We start from the raw sequence: 17,581 nt of genomic DNA, 5'->3' as shown, positions 1-17,581 counted from the left end.
GAACATTTGCCTAGCATGAATGGGGCCCAAAATGCAATCTCCAGCCCAACAATGGAAGCACACACACCTGTAATCCCAGCACTGGAAAAAAAAAAATCAGAAGTTCAAGGTCATCCTCAGCCTTTCAAACATAAGGTTCTGTCTCCAAATAAGAAAAGAATCTGATATATTTTAGTACAAAATACACATACCCTGTTACAGAATGCCCCTGTAAATATATCATTTGCAATGAAACCTGAGTATTATATGACCCATTATGTCAATGTGTGGCCATTTCACAGACCTAAAATAACTGTTCTCAGTGCTTTGCAGGTTTCATGACTACGAAGGGGCTGAGCTGTACTTCTGGATCTAAGGGCTGTGTGACAGCTTACATTTCTATTATTTGACTAGGAACATCCATTGTTCCCTGTCCATTTGCAATAGGAAAATTACTCTGTTTCCACTAGAAAACAGACCCTTTCCAGAACTCCTTTTGAGCATCTACAGCCGGAGTGGAGAAAGCCCATACATGCTCCTACCCAAACCAACAAGTGATCCATTTCAGATGTGAGGACCAAGGTAATCAGAAGGGGTAAGGCACTCCACAACCAGAAGATACCTGAGACTGCTGGTAACAAAGTAAATGTGCAAGAAAGCAAGCAAAACACACACACACACACACACACACACACACACACACACACACACACACCACACACACACACACACACACACACACACACACACACACACACACACACACCCTGACTTCACACAGTCAAATTTTACAGAAATCCCTTTCAAGGATTTCTGTGGTTTACAATTGACTTGAGAAAGCCAGTGTGGTGAAACTTGTCACACATATTAGGATAATAACATACCTACAACACTCAAAGGAAATAATTCATTAAACAGTGAATACAAACAGTAAAAAAAAAAAGGGGGGGGGGGTTAGTAGTAATACAAAAGCAAAATTAAAACACTCTAAAATACCATTCTGCTCTTTAAGATATGCTACTGTCAGTCAGACTGTAGGAAAACTAAGTTAGCCATAAAAGTTCAAAGCTCAATGAGAGCTGTAAACACCAGATAAAAAAGAAAAACACACTTTTAAAGACAGCCAAGAGTTGTCAAAGTAACAGAAGAGGAACTAGGAATTTAGAGGAAACTGGGAAATGAGAGCTGATCTTTCACCATGTGGTTTTAGGCAATTCTGTGCCTAGGTGAGTATTATGGCAGGTCCTGAGCAGACAACTACAGCTGGGGACAGAAGCAGGCAGGAGAGTCTGACAATGCAAAGAAACAAAATGAGACCTGTGAACATGTAAGCTAGTCTCCATGCAAGGATGCCTGTCAAATCCTGAAGTTAAAAAGGCTAAAAAGCTAAACCAAAACTTTGGGAAGAGGTGGAAATAAAACAAACTAAAGAGTTCAGAAGCTTCAAAGAAATGTGAACAAGCTATACTCTCAGACAAAGTCCAAAAGGAACCAAAAATAGCACACCATTCACTACAGCAGGCACTTGGCCCTTACTCTATTCAGCACCTGCCAGAAGGAGGCTAACCTTGGCCAGCTCACATTCTGCCTATCTAAGGGCAGGTGAGGCCTCTCCCAGAGGAAGACACCATCTTCAGACACATCTATCATGCCTGCATCTAACCCAAAATGACTACAATGCCATAAAACAGAAGCACATGATCCAACAGCAAATAAAAGAAAGCAAACAAAACACAAAGGTTATACAGTCTGGACATTGGTGTCAATAAACCAGGGCACTACAATTACAATGCACATGTGCAAGAGGATACAAGAAAAGATGGAAAATTTAAGAAAAGACAGAAAATGTCACTGGAAATCTCTTTTAATAAAAAAAAAAAAAAGAATTAAATGAAAATCCTATGACTGTGGCTCTAGCTCAGTGGCAGAACATCTGTCAAGCAAGCGCAAAGTCCTAAATTCTTTCACCAGACAGAGAGAGGAGGAAGGGAAGTAGGGAGGCAAGCAGGCAATCAAAAAGAAGAAAAATAATACAACTGAAGTTTCTAAACTTACCAGAGCCAACATTAAACAGAGATTACACACAACATAAGTCAGTATTTCTTAACATCTGGGCACAACAATGTAGTTAGTGATGAAAAACAAGGGAAAAAAGAAGTCTAGGTATAGCTGAAGGTTAAGAGGCCAGAGAGATGGCATGCAGCTTTCAAAGGAGCCACAAAAGTAAAAGTTAGAGCTAACTTCTGAATAAAATGTCAGAAACTGGAAGACAACAGGATAAAATCTTGAAGTGCTGAAAAAAAAAATAACTGAAGAAGCTATCATTATTAATATAGGCACAGCAAACACATCCTCCAACGTGAAGGAAAGTCTGAGAATTCCACACCAGATTTTCATTCTTCATTAAAAGAAATACAAACAGGCTTTCTTCAGCAGCACACATGCAGGGAAAACTCCAGAGCAACTTGCAATCATGCAGGTCACAGGGGTGGGTGTCAAGATGAGTACCAGCCACATGCAACAATTAAATACAGCATTATAATGATCAAAATACACACCATCAAAATGTACTAAAGCAATAATCAATATGGGTGGGAGCCACCGGAGCCTTGCACACCTTTAATCCCAGCACTCAGAATGCAGAGGCAGGTGGATCTCTATGAGTTTCAGGCCAGCCAAAGCTATACAGTGAAACTCAATCTCAATCCATCAATATGAGGAAGAGGAGGGCTTGAAAGGAAAAGAAAAAGAGGTAGGGTGAGTAAATGAATTAATGCTGGACCTGGATGGTAGAAACCTAGTATAAATTTGTAGCACAAAGTACACTGTACTAACAACGTACTTCAATGATCTATCATAAGCAGAAATAACAATAAAGTTATGTTTGATTAATGCAAAGTCAGCATAAAGGGGGAAAACAGCAAAGAAACAACAAGAAAGCAGGTAAAACAGAACAACAGTGAGAGACCACTTCACATATATCAGGCTGGCCATCATTTAAAAGATAAAACAGAAAATAACAAGTACTGCTGAAGATGTAGAAAAGATGAAGCAATTGAGAATTGCTGCTGGACAGGTATAAGTGTAGAAGTCATGTGGCAGTTCCTCAAACACTAAACACAGACTTACTCTATGATCCAGCATTTTAACTTCTGACTACACCCAAAGCACTCAAAGCTAATAGCATAAATTTGTACACATCATGTCTATAGGAGCATTATTCACAACCTTCAAAATGGAGGCAATACAGCATCCACTTATAGAAAAGTATAATATAAAACAACTTCTAATACACTGTAGAATACAATGAAATAGTACTTATCCTTAAGGAATAATAATTCTAGACCTGGGTGTGCCAGCGATAGGCTACTGTAAGACACAGAGTGAAACAAGTCTGGAGATAGGGGACTTCCTACCCAGATCCTGTCTCAAAACACAGTCAAGGCTGGAAAGATGGCTCCATTGGGTAAAAGTATTTGCCATACAACCATAAGGATATTGGGTTTTAATGCCTAGAATCCACATAAAATCCAAACACACACACACACACACACACACACACACACATCTGTAATCCTAGGCTACTACAAGGAGTTAGAAGGCAGAGAAAGGAGAATCCCTGGAAATTCAAAGGCCAGCTCGCCTAGTGTATGCAGCAGTTCACAACAGATAGACAGTCTCAAACAAGGTGGAAGGCAGGGACCAACACCTGAAGTTATCCTGACCTCCACAAGTACACTTATGGCATATGAAAACCAAATTCATAAACATACAGAAAACACATGGAAGTGTATACACAAGTACACGTGCACACACACACATACACACACATACAACAAAGGGGGAAATTATGATAAGTGCTACAGCATGCATGCTTTAAACATATTACACTAAGTCCAACAGGCCAGTGAAAACAGGGCAAAACTATATGACTGCTTCCCTGAGCTATCTGGATTAGTCTAACTCTGAGACAGAAAAGGCTGAAGGGTGTTTGTCTATAGATGGGTAGGATAAAAAACAGAGCTACTATTTAATACCAGTCTAGCTTTTCAAGATTAAAAAAAAAAAAAAAAGTCTAAAAAAAGCTGGGCAGTGGTGGCACACACCTTTAATCCCAACACTTAGGAGGCAGAGGCAGGCGGATCTCTGTGAGTTCAAGGGCAACTTGGGCTACAGAGTTGAGTTCCAGGAAAGGCACAAGGCTACTCAGAGAAACCCTGTCTGGGGGGGGGGGGGGGGGTCTTCAAGACAGGGTGATGTCTTTTTTACAACAAATTTTAAAAAGTAAAATCAAATAGAAAAGTGATAAATTACAATAGTATTTAGACATAACTGCTCTAAAAGAAAAAGATGTCAACTGATAACTAAAACCACAATTACATGCTATTTATAAGAAACATACTTCAAACACAAATACGGAAGTTAAAAATGACAGATAACAGAAAGGATACTAATATCGAATAAAGGCAATTTGAAGACAAAAACATCTTCAAAGATAGTAAAATAAAAATTCAAAATGGTTTAAAAAAAAAGTCAACTGACCAGAAGTTATGACAATTCTAAACTGTACACAATGAACATCACAGCTTTATAACCATAAAGAAGGTGATACAAATCTCTTGATAGCCCAGAGTACTAGAAAAGAAAGCCATAAAGTACTTGAACAAGCCATAAAGTACTTGAAAAAAACATTCAACAACTGGAGCTAGCAGAAGAGATGCTGAACTCAGAAACCAAGGAATTAAATTTATTTGCAAAAAAGAAAAAAAAATGAAGTATTTACCAAGAATAGACCATATATCCATGAAACAAGAAATCAAATTCCAAGTTTTCAATTATATGTTCTTTGACCACAGTAAAATTAAACATGTGAGCTACCTAAGGCAATAAAAAAATAAAATAAAATGCAAAATACATTAAGAAAAAAGTAAATGTTAATGATCTTTAAAAACAAGGGGGAAAACCTTAAAGGAAGAAAATTTTAAAGCAGGAATTAATGGAGAAAGCATATTTACAAAATAAAATAATCAACAAAACTAAAAGTTGATCCTGGAGACAATTTCATTGCCTGATAAACTCCTAGGAAGACAAATCAAATTATAAATAACAGCAATTTTTAAAGACCACTAACAAACTACTGGTTTTAAAAAGACAGGAAATAATATCATATGTATGATATTATATATTATATATATGTAAATACATACAAATTTTATATTTATACACACACATATATATAATCACTTTCCTAAACTGACACAATAAGAAATGGAAAACTTGACTAGTCCTTTAAAAAACAAATTTGTCTATGTTTTTAAATCTCCAATCTCTAGGAACTAACTATACTAGGCCCAGACCATTCCATTAACAAATTCTTAGACCATCCCATTAACAAATTTTTCCAAACACTTGTAATAAATCCTATCAATAAGCAGGGCTGGGCAGTGGTGTCTTTAATGGCAGAGACAGACGGATCTCTGTGAGCTCAAGGCCAGCCTAGGAGTTCCAGGAAGAGTTCCAGGACTGGGCTCCAAGCTACACAGAGAAACCCTGTCTTGAAAAAAAAAAAAATCAAAAAGAAAAAAAATACTACCAATAGGGGCCAGAAATGGCTCTGCAGGTAAGAGCATTTACTGTTCCTCCAGAGATCTCAATTCAGTTCCCAACAGCAAAACTGAGTAGCTCACAAATGCCTATAACTCCAGTTCCAGGGGATCCAACAACTTCTTCTGGCCTCCAGGAACACCTGAATGTATGTGGTGCACATAAACTCATGCAGACACACACAAAAATAAATGAATAAATAAAATTTTTAAGAGAGCAAACGCTGAGGGGGTAGGCATAGTTAGTGGGAATGTACATTAGTGCAACCACCATAGGAATAATTGAGATCACACACACACACACACACACACACACACACACACACACACACACACACACGGACATCATGTTCCAGCTATGCCACTTCTGGGTATGTAGCCAAAGAAATCAAAGGCAGCATAAAAAAGTTATGTGCACTGCCTTCACTGCTGCACTAGCTGCAACAGCCAAGACATGGAGTCAGTGTGATCATCAACAGATAACTAAATAAAGAAAATGGGACATAAAAATACTATTCAGGGGTAAGAATGTAGCTCAGATGGTAAAGCACTTGCACTATGCACAAGGCAATGAGTTCAATGCCCAAGACACCATGAAACCAAGCATGCTGGCACAAACCTACAATCCCAGCACTCTAGAAGTGAAGAGGAGAATCAGAGATTGAAAATCATCCTTAGTCACACAGGCAGACCCTGTCTCAAAAAAGACACTATTCAGCACTAATAAAGAAAAGAATCATGTCGTCTGCAAGGAAATATACAGTACCATCATGTTAGGCAAAACAGGCCGAAGTCAGACAAATTTTACATGGTTTTTGTTTTGTTTTGTTTTGTTGTTTTGTTTGGTTTTTTTTCATATAGAGACTACAGATTGGGGTCAGAGGAAGACTTGAAAGCAGAAGGGAGACTATTGGGAAAGAGGAAAGGGAGCACACAAGAAGGTAGTAAAGGAGTCAGAGGAAAAGTACAATATATACAGAAGGAAAATGGCACAGTGAAGCCTGTTATTTTACAACTTTGTACAATAAATATTAATAACATGAATATTAAATTTTAAAGTTCAGTAACAAAAATGATGATTACGTATATGGTGGAGTATTAGACAACTATAAAATAGGCTAAGGTATCTCTCGGAACTAGAAAAATTCTAGGTATTTCATTTAATAAGATAAACAAGAGCAAAAAGGACTATGCTACCTTTTGTGTAGGAGGCAGGATGGAGGTGAAGGGGCATATAATTACACTAGTTTAAAGGAGGAAACACAATGAGGTAATCAGAAATAAATTAAAAATAGTCATCTATAAGGGCAGACAGGAGCAGCAATGGGAATAAATTTCTTATATGGTTGTGATTTTGAGCTATGTAAATGTTTTATATATTCACAAAACAAGAGTGAGAGATTAAAAAGTAAACATTAATAAATTTAACACAATTCAAAAGTCTACCTCAAAAGAGTTCATTCTGGAAGAGCTAAAGAAACTATGGAGAAAATCCTACATTTTAGGCTGTCAAGGTGGCTCAATGGCTAAAGTTGTTGCTTGATGAGCAAACCTGGCACCCCAAGTTCAATCCTCAGAACCCACAGAAAGAAAACTCTACAAAGGTATACTCTGACCTCCATGCACATACCATGGCACAAACACATACAAAGTAAATAAAAACTTGAAAGAAAATTTAAAACTGCTGTGCATTAAAGAACATTATCAAAAACATACACTAAGAAATCAGGAAAAATACGTAAATTATATATTACAGTTTAATATCCAGATATATAGAATTCTTGGAACTCAACAACAAAATGACAAACCAATTAAAATACGGGCATAGGATATGAATAGAAATTTCTCCAAGTATACACATAAATGGCCAATAGGCATGTGAAGAGTTGGGCAGCATCCTTAGTCATTAGAGAAACAGCAATCATAAGCTGTTTCCTCTTCAAGCTTAATAAAGACTGAAAAGGTGGAAGAAGTGTTGACAAGGGCATGCAGAGACTAGCATTTTCATATACTGCTGATGGGGACATGACATGCAGCTCCTAGGAAAACAGTGCAGTGGTCCCTGCTACTATAGAATTCAACCACTCTATTCCCAGGTACAAATGCTAAAGAACTGAAAACAAAGACTCAGACTCTTAAACAGTTCAGAATAACTGTGTAAGAATTCACGACAGCCAAAAGGCAGAAAGAACCTGAGTGTCCATCAGATGAAAGGCAAACCAAATGACCCACGGATGCACAATGGAATACCACTCAGTGACCAGGGGATTAAGTTTTAACCCAACACAAACCTGGAGAAGGTGTCAAGAGAAATAAGCCAAGGTCTTAGTACAAAAGACATGATCTCAACTGCATGACAGACCTAAAATACATGTATCTTACAAGATAATGTAAACTGGAGATTGCTAGAGAAGGAAGGTAGCATGGAGAAGCTATACTTTTGGCTGCAGCCTCTGTGCAGAGATCAAAGGGTTTGAGAAACAATGGTAAGAATCAAAGATCAGTGAGTATCACTGAAGTATAAATGGTTTAGATGGCAAAACTATACACAACAAATAAGGTGGTTGGAATGAAGATCTCTAAATTCTGCTACTTTTTTTTTGACAAGTTTTTAAGCTTCTTAACACCAAAGCTAGGGAAAACCCCTGAAGATACAGGAAATGGGTTTGAAAGCAGGGAATCTGCAAGGATTTATCTTGTACCACTAAGTACTAGAAATGACCATGACAATACAAGAAGAACTACAAATCTGGAGATAATGGATGTTGAATAAAAGTTGGCTGTCTTGAATGAGGAAGGTGGAGAAATAACAACTGAGAGAACAGCATAGGCCTAAGAAGAGAAGGGAAGAGGGACCCAGTCACCCAAAGACTTCTTCCTATAGTAACATTCAGATACCTTGGCCACTTTTCTTCTAAAATGGTATATACAGAATTCTTAAATATCTACTGCACTAATTTAAGTTTTATGCACTAAAACTTACGTAGAGTGAGATGACTCAGTTGATAAAGTACTTGAAGACCTAAGTTTGAGATACCTAAAACACATACTGGTAAGGCTGACGCAGGAAGTGTTTGAGTTCTAAGCCAGCCTGGGTTACACTGGAAGATCCTATCTTGAAACAAAGAGAAAACTTCAACATCAGAATTATCAAATAGACTCTTTTTAATAAGTTACTTGTAGTTTTTCAATTCAGAAAAAAAAAAGCATTAAAGCTCTCAGAAAACTGTTATAATGAAATTTACTTTATCTAACAAGAAGCAAAGATAACCCGGGCAGTGGTGGCACACATCTGTAATCCCAGCACTCGGGAGGCAGAGCCAGGTGGATCTCTGTGAGTTCAAGGCCAGCCTGGTCTACAGAGCTAGTCCAGGACAGGCTCCAAAGCTACAGAAAAACCCTGTCTCGGAAAAAAAAAAAAAAAAAAAAAAGAAGCAAATATAAATTGGGGATATTGGTACATGTCTATAATCCACCTACTTGGCATAGACAGGAGGTGGAAATTGCAAGTTTGAAACCAGCCTGGGCTACCTAGCAAAACCTTCTCTCAAAATAGAAAATTAAAAATCCCTGAGGGATGTAGCTCAATAGTAAAACACATGTCTAGCAAGCACAAGACATTGGTTCTATCTCCAGCACCACCAGGTCAAAAAGCAGAAATACCCACAAAAACATCAGTTCAGTCTTTAATGGTTATTCTAGATAGTTTTTCCTGAAGCCTACTATATAACTTACACTAGAGATCCTAACAGTACCAAAGTCAGGAAAACAAACAAAAAAGCCTAACGACTGGATGAGGCAAAGCAATACTGAGTAACTACCACTACATTTATACTACCAGGTGTCAAGAGAACTTCTAGGGCCAGCAAGATGGCTCAGCAGGTTACAGGCATTTACCAGGAAAGCATGACCACCTGAGTTTTATCCTGGAACCCAAGTATAGGAGAGAACCAACTCCACAATGGTGCTGATCTCAATATACATCGAAACATACATATGTGAACACATACAGAGTAATAATAAGTAATTTGGGAGGGGGGTAACTTAGGAAGCCATAATGATTATAGGAGAATAATTCTGGCTACAAGAAGAGACAAGCCATCAGAACAGACTTAAGAAGTCACATCCATCACCTGTCATAACCAAGATGACAAGGAAGTGGAAAAAACAATCATCCCAGTGAATGGTGATGTGGCAACTAAACACCCAAATGCAGAAGTGAGACTGCTTCAATCCCTAAGTGTACTCAAATCACTAATGAATAGATTGATGCTCTCAACATGCAAGGCAGTACATAGTAAGAGGCTATGTCCAGAACATGAAAAGAAATAGTGTCTTAAAAACAGAGCTGGAGGGCTGGAGAGATGACTCAGAGGTTAAGAGCACTGACTGCTCTTCCAGAGGTCCTGAGTTCAATTCCCAGCAACCACATGGTGGCTCACAGCCATCTGTAATGAGATCTGGCGCCCTCTTCTGGCCTGCCATCAAACGTGCTGTATACATAATAAATAAATACATCGTTTAAAAAAAAAAAAAAACGGACTGGAACATAACTCAGTAAGTAGTAAAGGGTTTGCCTACATGGGCACAACCCAAACATAGACTAACCACAAAGGAAATAAAATCAAGAATTCTATGTCATCAAAGGGCAAGATTATAGTATGTTAACTCAAGACTCAGACCAGCAAGAAACTTATAATCCATAACTGAAAATGCACTCATGTCAAAAATGTCTGAACAGGGGAAAGGGAACTGTGGTCGGTATGTAAAATAAATGAAAAAAAATTAATAAAGAAATGTATGAACAGTTACTATGAATCAACTAGACTATGACAATAATCCCCCACAGAAAGTGAAAAAGCAACCAGTGGCTATTTTCCTTTCAAGAAGTTAAAAGTCGAAACCGCTCAAAAACACTTGAAAAGATAATCAACCTCACTAATCACTAGAATGAGTAGCGATTATGAAAGAGATGAACAACACCTAAGGTATTAAAGTAATTAAAATGTAGAGAAACTGGACCATGGACCACAGCTGGCAGGCCTATAAATTGGTATAACCACTTCTGGAAACAGCAATGTAGGCAGAACCAAAGACAGAAATACCCCATGAGAAGTCTAGATAAAAACTACAACCAGCCCAAATTATTCAACTGGAAAACTGAGAGGGCTCATGAATTCCAACATGAACTGCATAAACATCCAGCCCATTGCTTGGCATAGACAGAACAGACTCCCTGAAATGGGAGTTTGACCCTCCCTTTTTCCACACATGCATGACAATAAACGAAGATCAGTCCCAAATGTGTTTCAGGGGCTTCTCCTCTTGCAAAAGTAAAACTCAAAACCCTTAGTGAAGAGACCTGGCAGTGCTCTCAGCCTGACTCACTCCCATCTACATAAAACTCTTCTCCAAAATGTCTTCCACACAGGCTCAAGCCCACATACTGAGGTTTTTGATCTAACGAAACTGCAGGACACCCTGACACGTTGCTTATCTAAGGGACATTCCCCACCAGTCCTTGCCTCCCTGTACTTTTCTGCTTATCCTTATCAATCACTATCATCAGACATGTAAATGTGCCTTCTGCATGTCTTCACTAGAGTAACCTCTTCATTTGAAACTGTGAGCTCACTAACTTACTGTCAGTGCTAGGTGACAGAATCCTATGACTTGGATTCCAACTACTGGACTACCTGGCTGACAGAGTTCCTTAAACCAACAGGAATTCACCAAGACAAAAATGAAAATCTTCCATTAAGCTAAAGCAGATGTTCTGCTTTAAGAAAAGATTAAAATTAAAATATTTACTACTGCTGCATTTAATTCTCCAAGCTTCTAGTATAAGGAGAGTATTAGCTAGTTCAAAATTCCAAGCGATAATTACTTTCAAGCCCTCAGTGGTAAAGAAATTACCCTACTGATCTTCCCAATCTTACCGCTGTCCTGAAAAATGAACCTATGAAGACACACTGCACCCGTTCTTTCAGATAATAAAATCTCACTACCTCTACTAGTAAAACATAGTATTACCTAGAAATATGAAACAGCTATCCCAGAAATACGACCTTAACCAAAAAAGCAAAATTTCAACATAATGCCAATTCCAAAGAAGCAGATTTAGCATGACTTTCATGCAAGAGACCTGTGCAGAGTAGCCTGAAATACCTCATCATGGTATTGTCACTGATGCTGGGACAGTGTCGGGGTAGGAGTGAGATGCAGCATAAAGGAGCCCGAAATACTTCAACACACTGGAGAAGAAGGGAATCAGTCTGCATAAGCTCCATGGAGCAGACATCTTTCTACAAATGGCTCACAACACTAATCAACATGATGTGGTAGCGCATACCTGGAATTCCAGCACTGGAGAGGCTGAGGCAGGAGGACTGCCACAAGTTCAAAACTAGCCGGGGATACACACTAAGACCCTGTCTCAAAAAACAAAATAAAACAAAAGATAATCTGAGTTTCTCTCTTTTATCTTTTGTCAGGTTAAGCAAAATCTTTAAGGAGAAAAGGCAAAATAAAACAAAGAAACTGAGAAATATTTTCAATAAATTAAATAACCACTAGAGTAAGAAACAAACATATGTAACTGGGATTCAAAACCCAGCCAATACTTTTTTTTCATGCTTAGAAACTGGTTAGCAATTAAGGATATTATAACAAACTTGTTTGCACAAAAATTAAACTTCAACACCTTTACTGAAAAACTGAAATCTTCTAATTTTTACAAACTTTTAGGTAAAATACTACCATTATCATTCTATGGTAGTTTTTATATAAAGTGAATATTTATATAAGTGCCTAAGCAAAACAGGACTCACATCATACCTACTGTTCTACAGTTTGCATGCCTGTTCAACATATGCATCATGATTTACTTAACTAATCCTCCAACAGATGACTTTCAGGTTTTTTTCCATTCTAAACAAAACCACAGAAACTCTTCTTACATGCCTTTCTACCAGATCAATAAAGGATGGCGGGGAATGAAAGACAAAGAGGCAATAATGAAACCCATCAAGACTTTGAATGCCAATCTAACATTTTAACTTAAAAAATAGACTCCCTGGTTGCACACACTCTTAGTCCCAGCCCCTAGAGGTGGAACAGGAGGAACAAAAGCCCAAGTGACACATATCTGGGGAGGCTGGGGCAACAGGATTAGGGAGGAGTTCATGGCCATCCTAGTTCAAGGCCAGCATGGCTCACTGTCTTAAAAGAAAAAACAAGTAATGCCAACTTTTAACAAAAAAAAAAAAAGGGGGGGGGGGGCTGGCAGTGTTTTCACCACTGATTCCATACATGAAAGTGAAAAAGAATATTAATATACTTGACCCTAACCCTGTCCATTTACCTCACATGCTGTCACTCACTGGGGTGGGACTCATTCATGCTGTTACCCTTTTCTTCAAGATGCCAACTTTTCATTCTCTGATTCGGTGTTCCAGTATCAACCAGGATCAAACGAGGACAGGATAAAACCTGGTCCACTTAGTGGGATTTCAAAGAAACAAGGTCAACGGCAATTAAGCATTATCCACTGCCCTTCTCAAGCTACGTTCAGAGAACTGCTCCCTAAGCTTCTATGTAAGGAACTCAGGGAACTTTCTGCAGCTAAAAGCCAGGTGAAATAGATGCCATCATCAAAGCAAGAAAAAAAATCATTTTGTTTAAAGTTTAATCTCCTCTCATGGAACTCACACAGGGAAAGGCTAAGAGCTCAAGTGTATCTGACTGACATAAAGGATACTAGAAATTCACTCATACAAAGCTATGACATTTTTCCCTTTACACTCAGAATGATACATGCTTCTACTTTCACACCTGAAACAGAACTGTTAAAACTGAGTTGGCTTTAAAACCTAAACAAAGTCCTTCACAAAACTGATAATTCACAATTTACAATCAAAGTTTTCCTGTGCTATCTCTAATTAAAGCACAGCTATCAAACCAGTGTATTTTGTTAAGGCCTTAGGAATCGCCTGTCCACACACGCAGATTTTTCTATAAGTAAATAGTCTGTTAAGTAAATACTGAAGGGCTTTATTATGAACAAGGTGGCATTTTACATAACCAAAACATATATGCACATTTATTTTATATGCCAAATTAGTATCAACACAAGATAGGACTGTCAATGGCATTAAGGTTCATGTCCACTGGAACATCCAGTCTCCCACTGGATTTAACAGCCACAGATATTTTCTCAAATATGATACACAACAGCAAGCTGTTCAGAACACCCCAAAAGTACCTTTCGTATTTCACTCACATTAACATCAGAATAAAAACCAGAATCTCCTTTTTAAAGATGACACATGAGAGGAAACATACTGGTCAGCATTACTCACACTTTACACTATGAAGGCAAAAGCGTTTTTCATATGAACTAAAGGCAGTGGCAACACCGTCTACCCTGGTCCACTCCACATTTTCACAACAAGAAAGGTAAATTGTTTTATCAAAATAACAGCAAGGCTTTATTTGGGGCTTTGTTGGTTCTTCTTCTTCTTCTTCTTCTTCTTCTTCTTCTTCTTCTTCTTCTTCTTTCCATCTATTTTCCTTTTTTAAATCTGTTTCTCTTTTGTAAAAGTTAAGACGAAGTCAGGTCTGATGTCACAGATATGTAACCCCACCTACTTGGGAGACTGAGTCTAAGAGGGTCACAGCTTTAAGTCCAGACTGGGCTACAGTTGGAGTTCAAGGCCAACCTGGGGAACTTAAAGAGACCTTGTTTCAAAAATCAAAAAGTAGGCTGATAACATAGCTCACCTAGAACCATACAAAAGTAATAGGCAGGCAAATGCTTATCTTGTAATTTAAATTGCACTAAATCAGATTAACATTTAAACTTCCACCTTGAACTACAAGTTTAAAACCCAACAGTTGTATTGTATATTAGGAAAAAGTGGAAAGTTAATACAAAAGAAAAGGAAGCCAACAGAAGTAGGAAAGATTCCTACAATTTGTTAACAGGTGGTTCCCAAGCCAAGAGATTTCTTGGGATATAGGAAAACCTTCGTGTAGTTAACCTCAGTATATCTGCATAATCACATTCTGTAGACATTTTTTAAATAGGTCTATTTATTAAAAGTTTGGGTTTCACAGCAAAAATTCAAGCTTAGATGGGGGAGGAGCTAACTGAGGAGCTACTGGCAGCTGAGAGCAGTTGGGGGTTGTGGTCACTGACATGTTGCCCATGCTCCAGTGGATGGTCCTACCCATACACATTTGGGAAGCACTAGCTGGACTGGGTTATTTAAAAAAAGAAAAAGAAAAGAAAGAAGAAAGAGAGAAAAAGAAAGAAAGAAAGAAAGAAAGAAAGAAAGAAAGAAAGAAAGAAAGAAAGAAAGAAAGAGAAAGGAAGGAAGGAAGGAAGGAAAGGAAGGAAGGAAAGGAAGGAAGGAAGGAGGGGGAGGAAGGGAAGGAAAGAAAAACATGAAAGTTGGAATGGAAGAGGGACGTGTTGGAGGGAATGGGAGTAAGTTGGAGGAAGGAAATAGAATTGATTGTATATATGTACAAAATTTTCAAGGAGTAAATTATAAATAAGGTTTATAAATAAAAATATTTGAATAAAGAAAAAAATGGAGCTTCTCAAATTCGGATGGTTTTGAACTTTAATAATACATGATACTCTCTCACATGGGGCGTTTTAAGCAAATTAAATGTCGGTTTTCAAAGGACTTCAAGGCATTTCAGGAGAGGTAATCAACCTAAAAAAACTACAGAATCCACAGTATTCACATTGAACAATCAAGCCGTAGTTCTTAACTCGAGCACACTTCCTTACAAAAAAAAAAAAAAAAAATCCCATTTGGAGATGCAAAGCATTCTCCTCTCCTCTGGGAGTTTAAAAAAAAAAAAAAAAAGCCTCGTTTATCATACGCTTGAGGTTAAAATTTAACAGAAAAGCCTCTCTCTTGTCGACTACTAAACCCCAAAGCTGGGAATGCACAGGAAGTGCATCATCACCAACGTAGTCAAACTTGGATGCTCAATCAAGTAAGAATAGTGCGTGCGTACGTGCGTGCGTACATTTTAGCTAAGGTGTAAAAGGAAGACCACGTCTGTTTACAGTACAACACCCCACCAAAAATCAAAGTCCCCAAGCACTGGAACTCTATCTAGTCCCAACACCTGTTCTCAGTTACGGGTCAACAGACTATCTTATCCCCTGCATCCTCTGTATGCCCCGCATCCCTCTGCTGAAGGTCAAAGGGCTCTAGACAAAAGACAACAAATGCACGTGTCAAAAGTTTCTCCCCTGGTTCCCCGCAGGCCCGAGGCTGCACAGCTAGCGCGTGGGAGATGCCGCACACGGAGCGCTGGCCACCTTAGAGGCTGCCTCAGTAGCGGGCGCAGGCGGAAGCTAGCGACAGCGGAAACCTAGCGCGGCCTGTTACCTTTTCCTGCTCCTCGCGGAGCCGCGCCACCTCTGAGGCGCGCAGCAGCGCGGCGGCCGAGGCCTCTGAAAGGGACTGGGGCTCTGGCTCCGGCTTGGGCGGGGGTTCCATGCCTGGTGCCGCGGCCTCAGCGAGGCGAACAAGTCCTAAACAAGTGTTTATGGAGGCGGTGTGTCCGGCGACTGCCCAGCACCCGCGCACTTGCCCTCATGCACCGCGCGCCGCGCTCTGAAGAGGCCGCGTTGGCCTTCGCCGCTGCTCGCGTCCGGGCTACCCGAGGCCTCATTTCACACGCGCATGCCGCCGCTGCCGCCGCCGCCTCGGAGCAGCAGGCCCTACACCAAGAGCGCCACGCTCTTCTCACGCAGCTGGGCCCAGCCAAGCGTCTTGCAGCAGCCGCGCCTCCTCCGCGCCTCTGTGCACGCCCCGCCCCTCGCCCCGCCCGCGCAGCACGCCGGGAATCTCTCAGGCTCCGCCCTGGGGCGTGGTTACGGTGAGGACGGAGCCGCGAGGCGGGGCGGAGGCAGAACATCCCTGGGAACATGCTTAGGATGAGAGAAGGCGGCGGCGGGACTGCCAGTCCCCACACGCTCAGCGCTGCTTGTGGTGGTAGGAACTTAATTCGTGCACTGAGGCTGTTTCATAAGCTCATTTAATTTTATCGAATTCAACTCTTTCCCATGCCTTTTTAATGAGCTAATGTGTTTTAATGAGCTACAATGTACAATATACAACTGTATTTTGCATATGTATTAATTACTGCACACATTACAATTTTTCCTTATATATATTAAGCTGCTATATTAACATTAGTATGTTACTACGTATGCACCGTTTAACACATTTTTCAAGGGTAGCTGCTGCTCTATCCCACTTACTTTATGGTTCTGGTTTTTGTTGTTTAGTTGTGGAGACCGAACCCAATGCTTTGGGCTTGCTAGACAAGCACTCTACTAACTGAGCTAAATACCTATCCCTGTTCCACTTACTATTTTAAAACTAGTAGGTTGCATGTGGCAGCACATGCCTTTAATCCCCAGCACTCCGGAAGCAGAGGCAGGTGAATATCTGTGTGTTTGAAGGCAATCTGGTCCACATAGCAAGTTCCAGAGCTATATAGTGGAACCCTGTCTGAAAAATGAATAAATAAATCTCTTGGACCCACTTCCTCCTCCAGCCCTTTGTGCGGCCGGCGTCTGTTTATGGTAGTCTTCTAGTCTTCCTCACTGAGTAGAACTGGCAGTATCCTAACTCTACTCCAAGCCCTGACTGTAGGCCCATTACTTTTCATTCAGCCTTATGTGTACAAGAACAGGCCCTCTGTGGATCTGTTTGCCCTATCTCCCCCTTCTGTCCCAGCTCCCAAGTCCACATCAACCCTTTTTTCATTTGCATCAAAGAAGAAAAGGCAGGGGCAACTTGGGGAACATGGTGAATGTAAATTCCTGACTTTCTTCCCCCTGCAGACGCAGCCACTTCTGAAACACAGTCAGAATCCAAACACTCTTCTTGCCTCCTGCCATCACCAGCATCCCTCCATCCTCAGGCACCTCAGTTGCTCCTTCTCTGGTGGTATGCTTTGAA

General features: G+C 39.8%; 1 protein-coding gene across 1 annotated transcript in view; it reads right to left on the bottom strand.

The window, feature by feature from the left end:
* Uri1 (URI1 prefoldin like chaperone) overlaps positions 1 to 16,427 on the bottom strand; it is a 58,781-nt gene extending 42,354 nt beyond the window's left edge. Inside the window, exon 1 of the mRNA XM_036191943.1 lies at positions 15,998 to 16,427. Coding sequence (XP_036047836.1) covers positions 15,998 to 16,108 — 111 coding nt within the window. The 5' untranslated portion in view covers positions 16,109 to 16,427. The remainder of the gene's footprint in view (positions 1 to 15,997) is intronic.
* Positions 16,428 to 17,581: the final 1,154 nt, after the last annotated feature.

This window comes from Onychomys torridus, chromosome 1, assembly GCF_903995425.1.
Source record: "Onychomys torridus chromosome 1, mOncTor1.1, whole genome shotgun sequence".
Classification (NCBI taxonomy): domain Eukaryota; kingdom Metazoa; phylum Chordata; class Mammalia; order Rodentia; family Cricetidae; genus Onychomys; species Onychomys torridus.
This window is presented reverse-complemented; position numbering and strand designations above follow the sequence as displayed.